The 22,434-nt window shown below is 36.4% G+C and overlaps 1 protein-coding gene across 2 annotated transcripts in view; it reads right to left on the bottom strand.

The window, feature by feature from the left end:
• The window catches only part of csmd3b (CUB and Sushi multiple domains 3b), a 399,549-nt gene that overhangs the window by 154,516 nt on the left and 222,599 nt on the right, over positions 1-22,434 (bottom strand). For both annotated transcript variants that reach the window (XM_083523961.1, XM_083523962.1), the window contains exons 8-10: positions 18,305-18,392; positions 15,524-15,648; positions 6,792-6,913 (exon numbers count right to left, since the gene is read on the bottom strand). In XM_083523961.1, coding sequence (XP_083380087.1) covers positions 6,792-6,913; positions 15,524-15,648; positions 18,305-18,392 — 335 coding nt within the window. The remainder of the gene's footprint in view (positions 1-6,791; positions 6,914-15,523; positions 15,649-18,304; positions 18,393-22,434) is intronic.

Here is a 22,434-nt window from a genome sequence, read left to right as displayed (position 1 = left end):
TAAAACTACAAAAAAATCTGTAGTTGATCCTTTCCATAGTATGCCACTGCTCCACAGTGAGTAAAATGTAATTAATTGCTCGATAATTTGATATGTTTACATTCCCTCAGATCCAATAAATAGAATCTCTGATTTAAAAAAAAATACCCTCTGAGATCCTACTTGTGCTTAGATATGTTTGCCAGAAGCACATGAAGGGATTCTCTCATGCCTATCCATCATTTTATGTGTGCACAGTGGGCGGGACGTGTAAACATACCAGGAAGCGAAAAGACAGATGAGATACAACAGAGAGAAATGAAGCCACTGAATAATTGAATGAATAAGCTCCAGGAAACAGAAATCAGAAATCCTGAAAATAAGTTGAACTTATTAAAAGTGTCTTTGGAACTAAGTTATGAACCCCAAACATCACGTTTTAGATAAAAGTGTGCATGTGTGTCTATAGCTTGTTCTCCATGTTAGATTATATGATAAGGATCCTTTGATGATATGCCTGAAATACTTGTTCAGGTTGAAACATAATTAATTTTAAGAATAAAAAAAATAATTTTTTAAGAATCTTTGTGTTATGCTGTCCCATGAATTTTGCACCATCCTATTTCTTCCTCCTGTTGGTGGCATTTAGATGAGTGTCACAGCTCGAGTGTCATGCCTGAATTTAGTTGTTGCCTGTCTGTGGTTACAGTGACACTAATAGCTGCTTGTGAGCATGTCACATTATGTATTCTATGACCGCTGATCTCAACTCACAAGTCGTGAGTTGTTTTTTCAATGCAGTGTGCCAGTTTTGTCTGTGACTGTAAAATACAATAAAAAAAATTATAAGTTGGCGTTGAAATAATAGTTGGTATAATCTTGCTAGTGGAGTGAGTTGGAGAGAAACTTGTCAAAAGACAAAGACCCATTATGCCCCTTGAGTTGCATCACAATTTCCATAATTATTGTTGTTTTCCTCTTATTTTCTAATTTCTGAATTCAGATTATCCCCTATGATTTTCTTCATTTCCCTGCAAAGTCTGATGCAAGTTTGGTTGCTGTATTGTGTAGGATAGTCTGTATTTCTTTTGGCTTGTGTTTGTGTGTGGGTGTGTTTGTCTTCTTCTATTGCTTACAGATTTTCTGTGTTTGATCCTGTCTGCCTGTTGCCTGACTTCAGCTATGAAATCTGGCTATGATGTCTGGATTACCTTTATTATAATACACACTGAGTTTTCATACTGTTGTCATATCCCTTGATGTGGCTCAATAAAAACCTATAACTTTGGAATATCCTGTTTCCTTTTTCTTCTACAAAATTGGTGTTAGCTTGTTGTACTTTCTATAGAACATTAAACTCACATAAAATACTATGCTAATGCAGCCTCACTTTAAGTATCCCAGGGCTTACAGGATGCTCTATTTGTCTTTTATTTATCCTTTGTGCTAAATAATCCTTTAAGCAATGTTTATAGAAGGATTACTTACAGCTTCATCATGCACTTTACTGTAAGTATCAGTATCTGACCAAACAATGACTAGAAAGTGTCTTGTTGAAGCAAACAAATTTTTGGTATTTAACCTTAAACATTGGTATAACTAAATAAAGTGTTAGAGGTTCATATTACACAATAAAGAGCACTGAAATACAAAAACAATCTATTAAGCACATCTTAATAAATGGTGCTGAAGTATTTGTATACCTGTTCTGTTCCTATCTTACACCATACACCATCCAGGAAAGACTATTTTTCAGAATGATGTATGTACAGTACATGGCTTTATTATCATGGAAATACTACACAACCTGACACTTACAAAGGCTGGCCTTTACTTCTATTCTGTAAATGCAATTATGAATCTATGACAATAATGAGTCGTACATAGACATCGAGCTATAACAGTCAGAACAGGAGCACCGTGCAGCTTTCGCTGAATGTACAAACCGCAACTCTTCCAACTCTTCTGTCAAAAGTGTACAGCTGATACAACTCTCATAGGCTTAATTATACATGACACTAACACAAAAAAGAGAGGAATGCCTCACACCTTATTGTGCTAAAAATCAACACTGCAAGTGTGAAAAATGAGCCTCTATAGAAATCCCTCGCAGGGATATAAAACTTGGGTAATTACTGATGGCTTTGCCTATTGTAATTCATCATGGTTAGGATTCAGTAAAAATGCTTTTTGACAACAGGTGTTGTTTAAGCCCACCATACTTTACTGTAAAAGTGAAGAATGATGTGCAACTATGGTCTACCACAGTGGACATATATACTTAAAACATAGTCATCACATTACTTTCTAGATAAACAATGCCGAAATCTTAGCATGTGAAAATTAATACAGTACATTCTTATTTGTCAAGTATTTCCTATTATGAAATGACACTAAACCAGTGTCTGTATTTTTTCTGCAGCAGAAGCAGCATACTGGTTTTTAGCATATTTACTTTACTTTAGTGACTCTAAGGGTGTTCTCTTGACTTAAATTGGATCAAAGGCTTCTAGATTTGTAGTTTAAATATATTGTTTATTTGTAAAATAAAATAAAAAAATTGGGAATTATGCGCTGTTGTGACAACCGTCTCGTTGCTTTATTCACAACGTTGCTTTATTGACAAAAGTGGAAAAGAAGCTCGCACTAATTTCTCGAAATTGAATTACGCTCCATTGCCAAGGTTAAAACATGTAGTGCAATATAAATAACTAGGTTCACCAGAATTGTGTCTGCCAAAAATAAATGAAGCAATAATGTCCTGTGCTATAAGAAGCCATTAGCAATCCCTCAACTGAAGGAGGTTGGTGGCAGCACAGTAGAGCAGGGATGCAACCAATCTTATGGGCAAAGGGTCAGAGATGCTGCAGGTTTTCCTTTCAACAAAGTAGGAGTTGCACCTGATACCACTCGATTAATCCATTGGTTTGGATTTACAAATTGCCAATGAGCTGTATCAGGTGTACTCCTGCTTAGTGAAATTAAAACCTGCAGCTACATTTTCCCATTATTGTATGTACGAGATTGGGCACTCTTATTGTAGAATTTAATGGAATCACATGTGTGCCTTTTGCAAGTGGTTCTTGAAGTTTAAACAAAGCATGACATTTTTCCTGAAACAATTTTATATAAGCATATACATTTATAAATAACTCTCTAAAATGCCTCAGAAAATAGAGATTTAGCCATAAATTGTTTTTGGAGCACAAACTGCAAATTTTCATGGGTATCTTTGGGACAGCCCACAGAAGAAGTGAATTGGTTACAATATTTAAAGTTCCTATTTAACAAACTTGTAAGAATTAGATTTTCCATTTTAGAATCATTTATTCATTTTTAGATTGCATTGGTTTTTTTCAAAGCACCATGTGATTGCCAGGTGCTCTCTCAGTTATTAAATATATAGCAAAGAAGCAAAGAATAGAAGTTTCCTGCTCCCTAGCAAAATTTTCTAAATCCAAGGCTGGAGGAAAACAATAATGTTTTTTTTTTTTTTACATCCTGGCAGAGTACCAGACTGTTCAAAAAAACCTAAGTAACCGAATAGTTGAATAGAGCGGTAGGAGGAGGCAGAGAACATCTCTTTGGCCTACAAGGCTTTTATGCTACCTTCCATCCATCATACAATAGCAAAGTGTCTAGACAATTTTAAAGCTGGCCTCTGAATATTGAACTAGTTCTAACATACCACATTGTAAAGCAGTGATGGGAAACCCAAGTCTTGTACCAAAGTTTCTGGCCCTGCCAACAGTCTATATAATCAAATAGTGACTGGGCAGAAAATAGGGTGTAATGTTTAATTGAGGAAATGGCATGTGGCAACATACAGTCACAGACTAACCTGTCCTCCAGAAAGCATTCCCTGCAGCAGGGTATAAAACTTGTTTATGGCCATTGGTTCAGACAGGTGCAAAGGAGGTCAATGGAGGCTATTTACTAAAGAGGAGAGAATGTTTGTTTTCTAAAATTTATTACCTAGGAGTTTCGTTTCAACCATTTTGCAAGTAAGTGGGACTCAAAGGCTTTGGCTTCAAGCTTACCTGAGAGCACTTGTTTGTTGTACTGTACATGGGAGGTCTGTTATTTGGAGATGGATGGCAACATTAATGACTCATGTCAACTCTAATCAATTACAAGGTGCAGCACTGGGGAGACAAAGATGGCTGTCCTGCTGTCATAAGTGTTATTACAAATGTGGGCTGGAGGGAAATCAATCCACAGGTCCTGAGCCATTTCACAGTCTATTTATCAGTATGCACACTTTTTTGAATGCCACCGCTGTCAGTCTTGCACAGGGGGTATCTCGCTGTACTCAGTCTGTAGTAGAATAGTCAGTGCACACTGCTACTGATAACAGAATGTGATTTCTGATAACAGTGTGAGAGCGGGCAGGGAAAAAGACTTTAATATGTATTCATATATAATTATGTAATAATAAACAATTTCACACTCACACACACACAAACATAAACAGCTTTCCTCCTCAGACTTGGCATAGCCGTGCATGGAGAACTGAAGAGAAATTAAAGTGATGTGTGACTATAAAAGTCACAAATCAAGCATGTACTGCCCACTCATACTGTACATGCACAGCGACTAACACATTCCACAATACGCATGTTCATAAAAGTACAAGGATAAGTGCGGATGGGAAGAGGGCTCTCAAGGTCATACCAGGAATAAAAAAAGGATAGAGGAGACAAGTGCCATTACTCAAAAAGTTTGAAGAATCAGGATAATCAGAACAGCTCAGTCTAACCCAGCTGCGAAAATAGTACTGACCCTGGTTCATAGGGGTGGGGGGCACTTGATACCTATGGCAGGATATATACGCTCATCTTCTACAATGGGTATTTGAGAGTCTGCTAAGACGTTGAGAGTATCACATAAAAAGATCTCTGTAGTTATATAGATTTATTGTTTTTATATAAGTGGTTTGAAATACAAAATAAGCCATTTCTGTTATTAATGGTATGGTCAGAATTACCACCATGAATCTTTGGACCCAACCTGTCTCTTGTCAACTTATGGAGAATGTTTTTTTTGGCGCACATGTTGCACCTTAAACAAGCAATGTTTGAATGCCATAGGCTTTCTGAGTGGTGTTGCTGACCTGACACATCTCTTTATGGTGAAAATCGACTTCATTTCCAACATGATAAAAGCTACTTTCAGCTTTATAATGCACCCATTCACAAGTCCTCACAAACAGGTTAAGACACCAAATTAAATCCAAATCAGCACCTTTGTAGATAGTAGAATGGGAGATTAACAGCATGAATTTTCAGCTGACAAATCTGCCGCAATTCGGTTATGAAATCGTGTCAACAATGACCAGAATCCTTGTGGACTCCATGCCATGAAGAACGCAGGCTGTTCTGAGAGCAAAGGAAGGCTCTACACATATTAAACATAGTGTTATGAATAGTGATTGGTGAATGTGTATATTAATATTAGATACTACTGACACCTCTGAGATGGGCAATTTTTTAATGTTTGGGCTGAGCAGTTAAAATGTCGGCGTGATGAATAATGACTTTAATTCTGTAAGTAGAATGGTTGTGTAACTTTAGTGGCTAGACTACCTCATTTGCATTTTTGCCTATTTTTTATTCTTAAAAGCATCTTACATTTTTGCTTGTATTTTAGTATAAGATTTTTTTATAGTATAGATTTTTGAACGAGATATATCCACTCATGCTTTTTATAGTTTTTTAAAGTATGAGAGTTTTTTTTTAATGGTAGACTGGTTTATATTGCATGTAGTCTTCATTTGGGCTTTGCTGAGTTTAAAAAATTTTATTTTTTTGCTTGGACTGCAAACAGTTAATATCACTAAGAATCTTTTAGCTTATAACTTAAAAAAATAATAACAAAAAAATAAATTTAACTGACAAGTAAAAAGGTTAAAACAGTTGCCTTTGTGGCAGGTGGAGGTGTTTAGAAACACACTAGAGAGTTTATGACTAACATGACACACCTGAGCCCTGCTGTAACACGTACATTTATGTGACGCCTGAGTATTTTTGTTCTCCCACTCTTCCTGAGTAGTGAGCCGAGCATGTGTGTGTGTGTGTGTGTGTGTGTGTGTGTGTGTGTGTGTGTGTGTGTGCCGTCGTAAGTCAAGGAAAGTCAACATTAAAGCAGAAAGCAGTGAACAAAAAGAAGAAAGTGATTCATTTTGTAAAACTTTTAGGTTAGCGTCTATCTACATTGCCAAGGACACCAACACAAATAACAGGAAAACGTACATACATTCTTGTATTGAGTCTTTTGATACACCCGAGCAGTGAGAGAGCTGTTGAGTGTTACAGCCCACTGTCTACATATTTTGACAGTCTCTTTTGTCTTCACTCTCATTTGTGTGAACACACATTCAAATCAACAATTGATAGACTGAATCTTAAATTAAAATACAGATTTTGTGTTTTTGAAATTGAATTTTGTAGAAAGCATTTGTAGGAAATACTAGTAGAAAAATCACAAAGACTCAAATTTCCCTCTTTTGCTGGTAGATCGATGATCATGATACGTTTTGCCAAAGTGTACTCCAGCATCATGATACATTCAGCATATCGCTCATCCCTAGATTTATTCTAAGACATATATTGTTTACAACTGGTTCAAAATGTACTGACAGAATCACTGGAGAAGACAGAAGCAACCAAATCTTTTTACATGATAAACTTGGGAACTGGGAAACTATTTTCTAGATGCATATGAATATTTAAAAGAAACAATGGTTACCATTTAAGTGTAGGATATGAATGAATATTCCGGAACAGGCTTTCAGAAAGCGTGTAAGGTATTACCTTGTTTGGATTGCTGGCTGTAATGATCCAGACACACTGCGAGTTGCTCTCATACTGAATCGGAAAATTTGGAGAGGTGAAACTTCCTGATGGACCTTGTAGATTCGATCCACATGTCTTTACTGTAAAAAAAAAATTCATAAAAAATAAATCAATAAAAACATACAAAAAAAGGAGAAGAAGAAAGAGTTAATATGAATGTGTTACGAGTATTAGGGCATTGATCAAATTATCCAAAACATAGTTGGGCACAATTCATCATATTAATAGACAAATGGCAATTATAATTTATTAAATCAGGCTCACTCCAGCCTCTTTCTCACAAAACCAGTGACAGTGACATCTAAAAATGCTCTGAAAAGGATCCATTTATTCATCCCTCTTTTTGGCCCTTTGTACTTTTGGCACATTTATCATTGCCAATGCCAAAGTGACAGGGATTTGATGAAAGACAAGAAGGCATTATCTCCCATGGCAGCAGGTTTTGCTATCAGCTTCTGACATCTTGATTGCTTTTGAAAATAAATAACTCATTATCTTGGCAATGTATAGGAGAACTGGAGGGGCCCTTCAAACCCCAAAAAACTGTCTTTTTTTATCTGAAAGTCATTCGCTTGTCAAGTCTCCTCATCAAAATAGCATCCTTTGACAAGCCCTTTTCCAGCTTAACAATTGATGTAAAGTTTTGGTCTTGACTCAGTGTCTCAATATCAACTCCCTTTGAGATGAATCCCCAAATAAAGAATTGAGGGGATAGGACCTACATGTACACGTGAATATTAAGCATGTGTCTGTGAAACATTGCTGCTGATGCCTAGACCACAGGCTCTTTTTTGTTAAGAGATGCAAATATACAGACTTCCAATTAACATGTTTATAGGAATAGAGTCATTATAATGTTATAGAAAGCTCCACATAAGTCTAATAATAATAATAATAATAATAATAATAATAATAATAATTATTATTATTATTATTATTATTATTATAACAATAATATATTTTTTAAGTATAATAAACAAAACAAATACTGTATAACCATTTATGTGGTGAAGTTTTCTATCAGCAGGATTGAGGAGATTGTACTTTCCGGTAGCATGATAAGATTATATTTTTGTCTTTCAGGACAAACAGGTGAGGGGTTGATTGTTTATACCTATTATAATGTAAGTGATTACAGAAACTAATTTGTTTGTCTCATTAGATCAATGACATTAAATGCAACTAAAATAATTTTTAGTTGCAGGCAAATAAATAATTCACTATGGACTGTGCTGCTACAGCTATTGGAAAATACATCACTTCTGGGAATTATATTCCTACAACATTTGTCATTTGTTATTCCTTACATGGCCCATAAGCCAAAATATATATATATATATATATATATTATAATTTTTATTTATTCTTTAAGAAAAGAAAAGCATCCTTATTTCACCCAAAGAATTTTCATGAAATTAAAAAAAAATCAATAAATACAAATACAGCAGAGAAATGTGAAATGGGAGATAATGATGTGGAGCAGTTCTGCACACACTAATATGTAAGAGGATTCCTGAACACCATCAAGCTTGCGAAAGTAAACGTGTCCATGACATTAAAACTGGTCTGAGGCCAGGTTTTTAACCTTCCATTTATAATCAAATTTTTGAACCTTTTTCCCCTGTGGGGTTTTGTCAACAGCAAATTAAAGCTCCACAATATGATTTTCTTACCCAAGTCTATGTGTCAGGTACTTTATGTCTGTTTGTTTTCTACCTTAAAAGATGGAAGATATCTACAAGATAACACAAAGGCGATGATCAGAAGGTTAGGTAAAATACCAGATCGAACAATCAATCGAACAATCAATCGAACAATCAATCGATCGATCGATCGATCTATCTATCTATCTATCTATCTATCTATCTATCTATCTATCTATCTATCTATCTATCTATCTATCTATCTATCTATCTATCTATCTATCTATCTATCTATCTATCTATCTATCTATCTATCTATCTATCTATCTTACATGTGCTGTTCCTCTAATAAACTCGTTTCTAATCTTGTCCATCCTCGTCACTACAAACGAAAACCTCAACATCTTCAGCTCTGCTACCTCCATCTCCACCTCCTGTCTTTTACTCAATGCCACTGTCTCTAAACCAAACAACACAGCAGGTCTCACCACAGTCCTTTCACTTCTCTAACAGACTCTCCATTACTTTCTCACTCTCAGATGGTCACCTCTTCTCTCAGCCTGGCTTCCACTACTCTTTCCCAGACTTCATGGTGTGACTGATCAACTTTATTCCCATGTAGTTACTGCAGGTCTACACATCTTGCTTATTCTTAAAGATCGGTACCAGCACACTCCTTCCCCATTCCTCAGGCATCCTCTACTGCCATCTCTCCTAAACATCTCCATGCTTCTACCAGTATGTCATCTGGTCCAAACGACTTTCCACTCTTCATCCTCTTTATAGCTGCTCTCACTTCCTCCTTACTAATCCTACCCACTTTCTGCTTCACCGTCTCCACATCATCCAACCTTCTCTCATTTTCATAACATTTCCTCCACCATTTTAAAACACTCTCCTCACTAGTCAACACATTTCCATCTGCATCCTTTATTGCTCTAACTTGTAGCACATCCTTCTCAGCTCGGTCCCTCTGCCTGACCAATCGGTATAAACCCTTTTCTCTTTGCCTAATGTCCAACTTTACATACAGCTCCTCATATGCCTTTTCCTTAGCTTTTGCTACATCCCTCTTCACCTGCTGCCACATATCCTTCATATTCATGAAGGCAGTATTCATGCCTACTTTTTTCATCTCTCTGTCGATCCCAATCCTGTTTTGCCTTTTCTCTTATCTTCCCTCTGCTGACCAGCTTTATGGAGATGTTGATTTCAGTTTCCAGCAGGATTTGGCACCTGCCCACACTGCCAAAAGCACCAAAAGTTGGTTAAATGACCCTGGTGTAGGTGTACTTGACTCGCCAGCAAACTCACCAGACCTGAACCCCATAGAGAATCTATGGAGCATTGTCAAAAGGAAAATGAAAAGACCAAACAATACAAATGAGCTGAAGGCAACTGTCAAAGAAACCTGGGCTTCCATAACACCTCAGCGGTCCCACAGACTGATCACCTCCACGCCACGCCGAAATTAGGGCAGTAATTAAAGAAGCCCCTACCAAGTATTGAGTACATATACAGTAAATATACATACTTTCCAGAAGGCCAACAATTCACAAAAAATGCTTTTTTGATTGGTCTTTTAAAGTATTCAAATTTTTTGAGATTTCAAATTGGTGGGTTTTTTTTGTTAATTGTGAGCTAAAATCATCAAAATTAAAAGAAATAAACACTTGAAATATATCAGTCTGTTTGTGATGAAACTATATATGAGTTTCACTTTTTGCCTTGAATTACTAAAATAAATAAACTTTTTAATGACATTCTAATTTATTGAGGGGGGGCCACCAACCCAAGAGAACAAACAATATTTGTGTGTCTATATGTGAAAAAAGAGAACTGCTAGGGGTCTGGAACCATTCACATACACATACACATTTCTTACGTTTACCCTGTAAGACAGAGCATGTTGTGGTGCACAGTGGTACTGTGAGAATGGGATTCTCCTTCTTTTTAGCAGGTGGCCATTTTCTTGGTTCATAAGGAACCCTTACAGAGAAGACAGCTGAAAGTTGTAAAAGTGATCAGGCAGATAAAGGCCCACTTTACGATACATGCGATGTAGCATGTGCATGCTGTCAATTCATTTAAAAAGGGTTAGAGGAAAACAGTAGTGCTTTTCCAAGTGGTATTTGGTGGAATTTAAATCTCAGTGACAAATCAGAAGGTGGTTTTATCCAGCTTATAATCAAGACAGCGAGCTTGCTAGAATATACACAATATATAACATATATTTTGATGTATGAAAATTTGCAGCGTTTTTATTTTTGGGACATGGTGTGACACAAACAATCTGATTTACACTAGATCTTAGAAGAAAGATATTATCAGCAGAAAACATGCGAGTATATTCAACCATAGGTTATCAAGCAACTCTGCTTGTAAACACACAACTGTACACAAACAGAGCAGTTCTTTATTCAATTTTCGTTTTTTAAAATAAGTAACAGTTTGCTGAATAAGCTACAAACACAATAAGAACATGAAGCAGGAGAAGTGGGTGTGAAATGTATTCTTAAACACAAAAAACCCTTGATATTTTCATTGTTTTCGAACGTTTCAGGTGAATATGGATAAAAAAAATTATTGCTACAAATATTAGACTAGTTTGCTGCCTAACTGTACTTTTTGCTACTCTGCTGCAACATTCTTCCAAAGAATGCATAGGAATCTCATATAGGAATCAAGCACATACAGCATGCCAGAAGCAATTTGCTGCATCCTGCATGCATCCTCGTTACCAATATAAATAACATCTATCTCCAGATCACACAAACACATTTTACTGCAAGTTTCCTCAAAACACCACTTTTTAAATAGCAATTTGTCTTGTTAGTTTGTCCTGTCTTATGTTTCTAAAATCAGCCCACATACATCTGGCCATACATCTGTCTATGTATTTTTTTCTTGTTTGTCTGCTCTTGATCTATTGACAAACCTGTAACACTAAAGGAACAGGCACCAGCGGTCTATAAACACTTCAACAGAGGGGACTCGCTCTTTCTACATGTCACCATTTCTCAGCCTGCTTTAGTTAAAGCACTGACAAGAACTTATGGATGAGCAGGAGTTTGTAGTGCTGCTTCAGCACACTGCTTCAGTATTTTCTGAGATATACAGTATATCTACACATGCTAGTGACATCTCTGACAGATCAATTAGGGCCTGCTAAATAAACGGCTTTAGCCAGGAACAGCTTGCCTACAGCCAAGCAGCCAAACAGGAATTAAGATAGCTTGATTACTTGCACAACATCCAAAAAACAATGTCCTTGTGTCATCAAGAACACGTAGAATAGGAATTAAATGAGAAATATTTGATAAAAAAAATATTATAGCAACCAATTGTTCCAATGTTCTTGTCACTTTCTTGGATATCTAGTTTCTTGACATACAGCAGGCATACAATAACTTTCGTTATTGGATTCGTAAATGGATGGTCAGAGAGAATACTAATCAAAGCTAGCAAACTGCATCTGTAGCAAAAAAAAACTTTGTGTGGATTCAATAGCTGTTTTTTTTTTCCCCATTCCACAATAGCTGACAGAGGAGAAGAAATGGATTTGCTTGCAGATATTTTTACAAGGACATTTTCAAGAAGGACTTTTTTAAAGAAAAGTTAGACCTTGTGAGGAAAGGCTAAACAGTTCTCACCATAATGTTTCACACACAAACTGCCTTTATTTAAAATCTCCTGGAAATTTGTAATCTTTTCTGACGTCGGAGAAGTCAAAAGGTATTACAGAAATGCAAAGAAGACCCCGGGTGGACTGTATTTTGTAATTTTATTAGGTTAATATTGATGCTTCTGATAGAGATGATGCATGGGATGAAGAAGAATGAATCACAAATCAATTTAGCGATAACTTCAGTACTTTTCTTTAAAACAGCCAAACTCATTCATTCTATACCTTTCTATTAAAACCGACATAAAAATCCTGTATTATATCACTTCAAACAACTAGAACACATAGTTCACATTCCATATTTCCCACTGGCCAGAAACAGCAGGATTCAATCAAAACAGAATTGTGTTTGCATGTTAATTTGTTTTCTGCCCAATGCTGTTTATAGTTCTCCATCACTTTGATCACTGGGCTTGGAGGAAAGCATTCAATCAGCATCTCTGAAGATTCTAAGAAATCACCATATGCATAAACACAACATGAGTGATGGACTCAAAACCATCATTAGTTATACCTCAAAAACCTTAAAAAAAAAGAAAGAAAATATTTGTCATTACATTAGGCAGATGAAAATCTTGAAAAGAAGTTGCACCATCTGTCTTAAGTTGCCATTTTGTTATGTGGCCATATGCCAACATGTTGCCTTGTGTGTCTAAATGCCTTTGATAATAACACAATGACACAAACTATTACCTTCAATGGAGAGATATCAGATTCACTATGAGGTCAGCCTAAAGCTTTGGCATTAATTAACAATTCATTAATTAATCCACAACCCCGAGGTAATGCTCAGGTAATTTTAAATGACCTTTCTTGACTAAAAAGCCATTGGGAAGAACTGTATATAATGCAATTAACAATGAATTATATTTATTTCTTTATCTTCAGTTAATGCTTTATATAGGTTAGAGTTGCGGTGGATCCCGAAACTATCCCAGTAACGCTGGACACAAAGTGAGGACACACCCTATATTACTATATTGCAAAACGTTTGTAGACACCCTCTGTAATAACTTTCTCTCTTCTGAGAAATCATTCAACTACATTGTGGAGTGTGGCTGTGGGGATTTGTGCTCTTTCACTCACAACACCATTAGTGTGGTTGGGAATTGATGTTAAGGCCTAGTGGGCAGTTGGTGTTCAACATACGGCCAAAAGAGTGCAGCAAAATTATGGTCTTTGCTCTGTGCACGACCCTCGAGTTCCTCCATGCAACCCTCAGCAAACCACATTTGTGGGAACAATCTGGGGAAGAACCATATTTGGACATAAAACCAATCCACAATTACACTAACATGTAACAAGGGCTAAGAATTCACACCAGAGACCCTACAGCTGTGAGGTGGAAACACTAGCCACTGCACCACCAGGGCACCCTCATATAGTTTGCTCAGCATAATTAAATATTAACTGTTCATTAAAATTTTTTTTTTTTTAAGATAATCTCTGACAAACAAACAAGCATATTTGCAGTCTTTGCTTTAAATACAGGAACTGCAATGCATATGTGTTTGTGACTAAGAAAATATTGTTACTATAAGGACATCAGGCAGTAGGTAATAGCATTGATGAAATCACCAATAGTAAAGACATTTTGTCTCTAAATTTTTAATGGTTGCCACAGCAACTGGGCTCATTCAGATAAGGAAAATGGAGCCCTTCTTTTTTGATGGATGTTCTTGTTACAAGAAAAAGAAACAAAGTGTTTATGCTCTTTTCTGCTGGCAGAACATCAATTAAAACTCATGTCTTACTCCTTGCGGGAACGCGGGCTTCATACTAAATGAAAAGCAACAATGGGGATATTTCCTTAAATAACAGAGATATGAAATCATTTGAAAGCTAAACAATTAAAAAAATCTGTGTAACATCTAGTGCATCTTTATATTTGTTTAATGTAGCATTTCAATTTCTATTCACTGAAACTAAGTAGCCCAAACCTGTTGTAGCATGATCATGCCCCTGTGCACAAAGCAAGCTCCACAAAGACATGGTTTGCCAAGGTTGGAGTCAAAGATCTCCACTGATCTTCACCTCTGTGACCCTACTTGTGCTATTCTGGCTGAATGAGTAGATCCATACTGCATTGATACAGCATGTACTGAAAAGCTTTCCCAGATTAGTCAAGGCCATTATACAAGCAAAGGGGAACTAAATCTGGAATAGGACATTTAACACATGCAAATATTGGTGTGAGTGTCAGATGTCACAAACCATGCGTATAATGAGTATTGGAACCAGCACGTGGAACAATTGGAAAACAACATATTCATATTCTTATGTTTTCAAGACTTTACACTACTTTGCAATAACATGAACTGTATTATATAATATTATCTAGTGTAAATATAACATTAAGAGAAATGGCATGACCACATGCACTGCATTTGACCCATGATTTTTTACCAATGTGAGCAACTGCCGTTACAAACAGACATTATATTTCTGGCACACAAAGGATAAGATGAAGTACTGGATTATAGGCAGCAACAGCATTATATCTTAATTTCCCGGTTTTCTCGCTCCATTAACACACTTTCTTAAAAAAGCACGTTCACATATTTTACAGAGAGCATTTATAAACAACCACAGCTGTTTTCATTCATACACACACTGTGATAGGAAAGATTAGTGATACCCGAGTGGAGTGCACAGCGGGATATGTGTGTGTGTGTGTGTGTGTGTGTGTGTGTGTGTGTGTGTGTGTGTGTGTGTGTTGGGGGGTGGGTGGGGGTGGGGGTGGGTACGTGTAGGTGGTACAGGGCGAATTTATATCATTGTACTGGTGCTCCAAGCTGAACATTTGAGATACTGCCACACAGGTTCAAACAGCATGGCTTGGGCAACAGAAGAAAACTGAGGCTGAATTGATTAGTACAAAATTCAATATAGTATAAAGAAAGTAGGGCCTTCTGCCCCTTCAAGCATAACATTTCCTTCACTGTTGTTCAACGTAGGTCATCAAAAGTTGAGTGATGAAGAACTAATGGCCTTTTTTGATAGAATAATTTAAAGTTGACTGATTTCGACTCTCTGCTGAGAAACATACATTAGAACAAATGAGATTCCAAATAGGATGTTATCATGACCATCAAAATGGGAAAAAGCTCATTGTAATGCAGCACCCCCCCCCCCACCCCCTTATTCTCTCTCCTATAACTTGGTTATGATGTTGATTTATGCCTAAGTTCGCATTGCATTTTTTACACCTTGAATCATATCTCATTATATTCCATTGAAACAGGAACAAATCATACTGCATCGTATCACAGTGTTGTCTTATAATTGTGTTTGGTTGGTCTTTTGACTATTTCACTGGAAATACTTGTTTTGGGAGGTTGTGAGTAGATCAAGGAACTCACCTCTGCATACAGGTCTGTGGTCACTCCAGGCGGCAAACACCTCAGCTACTCTCTGACATGTGATGCTTTTAGAGCCCTGTAACACGTAGTCTTCATCACAGGTAAACTGGGCTGTGGCACCAATGCTTAGGAGAACACACAAACAGACACGGATTTAATCACACATTATTAAATTACAGCACACCCACATGCACAATTTAGTAAAGCTGTACAAGGACACTAGACCATCACAACCATCGTGCAGGTCTTCTACATGTTGCCACAAATTTGGAAACACACAGCTGCACAAGATTTCTTTGCAAACTATAGCATTAGCCTAAAGATGTTTCAGCATAACAATACTCCTGTGTTCAAAGCGAGATTCACATAGATATGAGACAAACTTGCCTATCCTACAAAGATTCATGACCTCAACCCTAAAGAAGAGCTTTAGGATAAAAGGGACACACTGACTGTGCACCATGCCTCCGTAGCCGATATCACTGCCTGATCTCACAGATGTGTTTTTGTGACTGAAATAAATCCCCACAGACACATTTCAAAAACATCTTTGATGCTATGTCTATATCTGTTAATGAGTCACTGGAATTGATTGTGAATTTCTCTTTTAACTAATGCTTGTGAAAATAAAGTTTGCTTTGGCAAACTTAGCATTACTTTCATAAATAAAGAAAAATATTTAATGTATACAAAAGGTTTCCTATGAACATAGTAGACAAAAAAGAAACTACTGATTATCCCACTCATGATCAAAGTAAATATAGGAGGAAATGTTTTCACAGGTGACTGTGTTCTAAACAACACACAGACTGCATCAGTGTCATAATTGTAATTGTAATTAAAGAACCTTAATTTATTGGAGCTCTGATTTCCATATGCATATTGTCAACCTCTTTGTGACAGCTTTATTAGCATGCCAATGGAATGCATGTTATTAACAGAAGAGGGTGATTTATATTCACTAAGTGCTTGGACACGAGTTGTTGAAGTAATCAAATGATAGCAATATTAATGACAGGTGTCTGTCGAGAAGCGCAGCATCAATAATGCAACTGAGCTTGTGTTCTCTTCACTCAGACTGTGCCCTTCAACACTTGCACTTCATGCTAGTCAGTATGATGAAGTAGTGCCAAGCTATACACAAGCAGAAACCAAGTAAACAAACTGGAGCGTTCAGCCAAGTTAGCAGCTGTAGAATGAAATAAAGTGGTGTAACATTTAAGAAATCAGTGACACTGTTTGTTAACCTGGTCAATAAAGTATAGCACATTATCTGTGTACAGGCGTCTGTCTGCCAGATGCTAAACCTTGCCTCAAATAAAAGCACATCAATACCTAGCTTCACTTAACTATATAATATCTTGACTCTTGACGTTTTGTAGAGAGTGTATTAAAAATCTGAAAGGCAGACAATATTTCTTATAACTTTGGAGATTTTGGAAATAAACCAGCAGAAAAGCTAGCCATTGGCTCTAAAAAGTATACAGAGAAATTCCTTTTCATCTGCTGAATATTCCAGCTCAAAGGGGTTCCAAGCATAATATGAAATAATACCATCTAAGCAGAGAGGATTAAGTGCAAAAGCTTGGAGGTTGTGCAGTTTTCTGATGCCACCAGCCTTAAATACTGATCACCTTCTACAATCAATGAAACATTCTAACAAAACAATTATTAAACATATTCAGTAAAAAACAGGTTCTAAGAAGGTGAAGGCTCTGGGCTGCAGTTCGAAAGTAGTCTAAAGCCTTACCCCCTGCATCACCTTTACATATTTTAATAGAGAGTGTTTTTTACTTTGTTACTACACTGAGGTACAGTGCATTTTTTAAGTACCCAAACTTCATCAACGTATTTATTTTTGGAAATGTTTTCTTTTACTTCACTATTACTGAATATTACTTAAGTGTAATAGTTAATATCTCACGTTTATTTTTTTTTATTCCAGAAAAACATACAATTTCTGGCTACTTTAAAATCTCCTTAAAAAGGTATAGCAAGCAAAAAATATAAACATTAATTAGCTTAAATTATTAAAATATAGTTCTCATCGATCAGTACTTTTACTTTTGATATTGAAGTACAATAAAACTCGTAAAAAAATTTACGTTTTGTACTTTTATCCACCTAGACATGTAAAATTTGTACTATTTAATATTTCATTTTATATTTAGTAGCAGATATGTGCTTTTACAAGTAAAGGAAATAATAGGATAGAATGTTCAACAGGTTCTGGTTGGATGGTAACATTCCAAAAATAATGCTTGTTATTTTCTAGAAATTCATGTAGTAATAATGATTTTCTCCTCTCTGATGTTTTCTGAATGTTGCTCACTGTACATTTCCAGACATTTTAAATAATGCAGCAAACATAATTATTTATTAAGTAAAATACAAGAACCTGACAAGATTTAGTGTTTTTGGAATAATAAGTGGTACCATGCTAGATCAGTAAAGTTCAGAAAAATCCTCTGAGAAAACTGGCTACTTCAAAAATACCAGCATGGAAATTGTAAAATAAAGACTCCCAACATTCATGAATATTTCAGTAAGAAAAAAAGAATGTTTCTTAAAAAATGTAATTTTAGAGGTTAACCTTTAAGATTCAGTATTCAAATAGCAATTTTACTTTAAATAGTTTTGCTTCTGTAGACACTATGTGTCTGCCCTTCACACTCTATAAGTTCAACCGTATGACAGAAACACCAGATATAGTGGTCAGTAGTTCTGACTCAGTAAAGGCTTATTAGAGTCTGGAGAAAGGACACATCCATAGACGATTACCTAAAGTCATTGCCGATGCGCTTGCCGTTTTCAGGCTCCCCCGGGTCTGGACAGGAGTTAGAGGCCTGTTTGATTCCACCCTCATTCACTGCAAAGTCAAAACAGAGCAAACTGTTACATCAGATGACAAAAAGAAGTAAAGGAAACAGCACTAGCATAGCTAAATGGCAATGAGAGTAGCAAGACTTCAAGCACACTCACATATAGACACACATAAAATGTTTTGCTTCATTCCATGCTGATGTGCGCTGATAGAAAAAGTAGGAGATAATTCTCAAACCTTGCAATGGCAAGGCATCTTAAAAATTTCAATGAACGTGGGCCAAACTTTTCTGCATTCTGTCCCCCGTCTTTGAATGCAGGAAATTAAAATAGGCTTAAAATTAAGAAAGGTCCAGGAAAAGTAGACATAAAAAAAAAAAAAGTATAAGTATAAATAATTTAACTGACTTTTCATCTGAGAACTTAGTTGGCATCAAGAGAAAATATATTTTTAAACAAATTCAAACTATAGAATGCCCCCAGTCTTAATTGCTTAATTAACCTTATTATAATTTAGCTCAGAAAAAGTCCTATACTAGTCAACAACTAATGGACGTACCTGTTACCTAGCAACTGATGATGGGAACTGGGTAAAACAGGAACTTTCCGTTTTTTTAGTAACATTGACAAGCCGTGATTTTTAAACTATACCGCTTTTGTAATTAAACACTAATGAGCCGGATAACATGTAAATGTGTGAAATTGACTCACTGTGTGCTCATTTAGTTCGGTGTACCAGCAGTTGGTGATAACAGTCTAATTTATTTGGTAAGCCATAAAAATGCATAATGTGTCCAACATATCTTATGGAGTGCCATGGTTCTAAGTGTTCTCTCAAGGATTTGATGTCAGCTAAACAGTTCCTGGTCTGCTAAATTACATTTGAATAGTGATCCTGTTTTTTCTGGCCTTTTCCCTCATCCATATTTCAGCATGATACATTTGCATTTAATTTGGTGGTGATGAAAACAGACACCATATAAATCTGGTGTCCACAATCTTTCTGTGCAGAGAATTCAAGGCCATAAAGTTGGCTTACAAAGTCAAACACCTGGCCTTAAGCCCACTGATCATGGATATTGCTTGCTGCTGAAAGAAATTGATTTGAAAAATAAAGCTCCTGAAAACAGATCACAAAAATAGCTGCATAATTAGGGGATTTGGGATTTTTCCGTTGGAAATGAGTTCAAAGCAAAACAAGGTAAAAATACACATGGCAATAAAGTATTCATAATTTTTTTTTTTTAGATTGGTTCCTTTTCTAATTTCCACTAACCTGCAGGACTGAACACAGGGTATATAAATGTTTTCCTTATATTTTAATCTTTTTATGGCTCTTTACATATTAGAGTAAGTAACCAAGAAAATTAAGGAGATCTTGGACCTGCTAGAACTATAAGTAAACAGGAAACAATTACCGACGATGAAGGCAAATTTCTTTTGGCAGCACAGCATATATATTACATAACAAATAAAGAAACATGAGATCTCTGGTTAAAATACAGCCTAACAAGGAGACCCAGCTGTGTCATTTATCGCCCATGGTCGGAAGTCCACAGGAACTGGCTGCACTCCCACTTGCACTGAGTGCCTGGTAGAAATAGTAGCAGAACCCACACACCCTGAAAAAAAAGCTTGCACAGCCTTTGCCCTGCTAGATTGCTTTAATCTTTTGAAATATAGGTGAGCGCATAATAGGTACTGGAACTGGAGAGGACTAAAGTAGATGAAAAACATTATATTTTCATTTTTTTGTGGTTGCTGGCATCCGTTAATTTATCCAGTTCACCTAGCGTAGACGAAGAACTGTACAGTGCATCTGCTTGGATTAATGTGCACATAGTTATAAAAGGATGCTAGGAATGGATGGGTGTTCCAGCATGGGATCAATTAACTGCTCAGGTAAAAGTTTTCACTGAACATTTCTGGTGTTTGTAAGAGATTTACTAGGCATATAACTAAATACAAAGCTATTATTCTGAATACACAGTTATGTGTTTTTAACAGAATTTGGGAGATCTCATGGGACACAACAAAAAGGTTGTGCACTTTTTTACTTTAATACAGGTGCAAGCATTCGGTTATGTGTAAAGCTCGTTGGAAATACGAAGTTGTTTTTGTTAATTGCAATTAGGCTACTAGTTTGTTTACAATGTTTTTAAAAATAGGTTTCATAAAATTTGTTAGAAAATATCTGAGGCCGAGCAGAACTGGAAAATAGTCCTGAGCAGATCTCTAGTTAAGACCAGTTATGAACTCAAGTGATAATGTACATGTTGTGCAGTGTAGTCAGATGAATAATTCAGACAGCATCATGGCATCCTTTTTTATGTGGGGGGTTAATATTGGTGATGGGGTGCAGTCCATCGTTAAAGCGTTAAAAAAAATCCAATTTAGGGCAGTCCTACTTCAGCTCAGACAAATACAGGCACAGGTACAAATGTTTTGGAGCACTAAGCAGATGAAGATTTTAATAATTATCCTGTGTTGCACTCTAGCATATACTAAGCTTTGATTTACATAGGACAAGGTAATTAAAATAAATTACAAAAGAAATAAGACTTGAGAAATCCTTAAGAGTACACTAAAGTATACAACTCTCCATGCATTTTCTGTTAAGAGGATAAACCGGCCTAGTGGTTGATATAAACAAACAAATATGGCATTTATGTTCTTTTCTTTTGTTGAGAAAATGTCCCTTAGGTGGCACCAGCTCACAAAGTGCTCATAAATGAATCAGCGTTCCTGCTGGGCAATGAGCGAGAGATAGAATAAACAAGCCGATGAATCACTTGATAAGAATAACTGTGTTTATAAGGGCAGATGAAGACACTGCTAAGAGAATCCCACTGGAAACAAAATACTGTCCACATTCCGCTCTGTCAGAAAAGTGGCGGCTCATCATTATTATTGACCATTCGCAAATTTGTGGTGATCTGTGTTTGGACATGATGTTACAGGTGAATAGGGAATAAAACACTGCTTTGTGTCTATTTTTCCATCTTTCTGGACCTGTACTGAATAACAATTATTGGCTTTACATATTCCAGCCTACATGATCCAAGGTAGAGATATGCATCAAGACTGAGCAGATTGTTTTTTCTGGAAAAAAAAGAGACCAATTTTACTAACATGAGAGTTTATAGGTTGCTTCTTTACTTGCACGTTTACTGAATTCCTTCTTCATCCGTGTCAGACTTTGGTTTAAATGACTAATTTGTTTTCATTTTGAGAAATACTACCAAGTGTGTGCAGAGCAAACAAGAACTCAGGGGATTAGTCAAAAGTGTCTGTAGAAAATGCATGGAATTCCTTAGAGAATATGCATGTCTGGTTAGTGCGGAGTTGTAATGGTATGTTGGCAATCAAAATTGCATAATGCCAAAAATCTCTTGTCACTGTAGCGGTGTCCCTATTCTCCAATACTGTTTATGCAGAATCCTACTCTTTAACCTCTTTTCTGAGGACTTAAGTAGAAAACCCGACAGCTTGTTTCTCATGTCCAATGTGCCGTGAAACAGGAAACACAACAGAAGCTAATTTTATTCGTCTTCTGAGAGCTTCCAGTTTATCGTCCAGTGACTGCACACTGGCCTGAAGGGTGGAGGACTACAGTGGCTGTGTCATTTCACCTCACCTGTAGTTATTTCTGCTCCATTTCTTCATTTTCTTGTTGCATTTATTCCCAGGTGAGTTATGCCAGATGCACATGAAAGAAGCTTGCAGTTCTGGGTGTAAGTTGTTCAAAAGTTGAAGCCTTTCTCTGATGTTGCAAAGCACTTGTTAGCTGCTCTAATTATACTCTGAATATACTGAATATACTCTGAATATAACAGAGAATAACAAACCAACCCGACCCTCTTATAATGTCCATATCCACAGATGAACACATTCTTAATATTATACTCAGTTTGCCCGATCCATTTTAAATCTAGTGAGAGGAACACAAAAATAACTGTCCCACTGCCCAATTACCTAATAGTCTTAAAAACTATATTTCTAGCAGTCAGAGCAGTCTAGAGAATCAGATTCACCTGGCAGGTGACAAACCACATACATCTTCCTTTAACATCAGGAAACGTGCCACT

Source organism: Silurus aristotelis, assembly GCF_946808225.1.
Source record: "Silurus aristotelis genome assembly, chromosome: 21".
Lineage (NCBI taxonomy): Eukaryota > Metazoa > Chordata > Actinopteri > Siluriformes > Siluridae > Silurus > Silurus aristotelis.
Note: the sequence above shows the minus strand (reverse complement) of the source record. Positions and strands in the feature narration are given on the sequence as shown.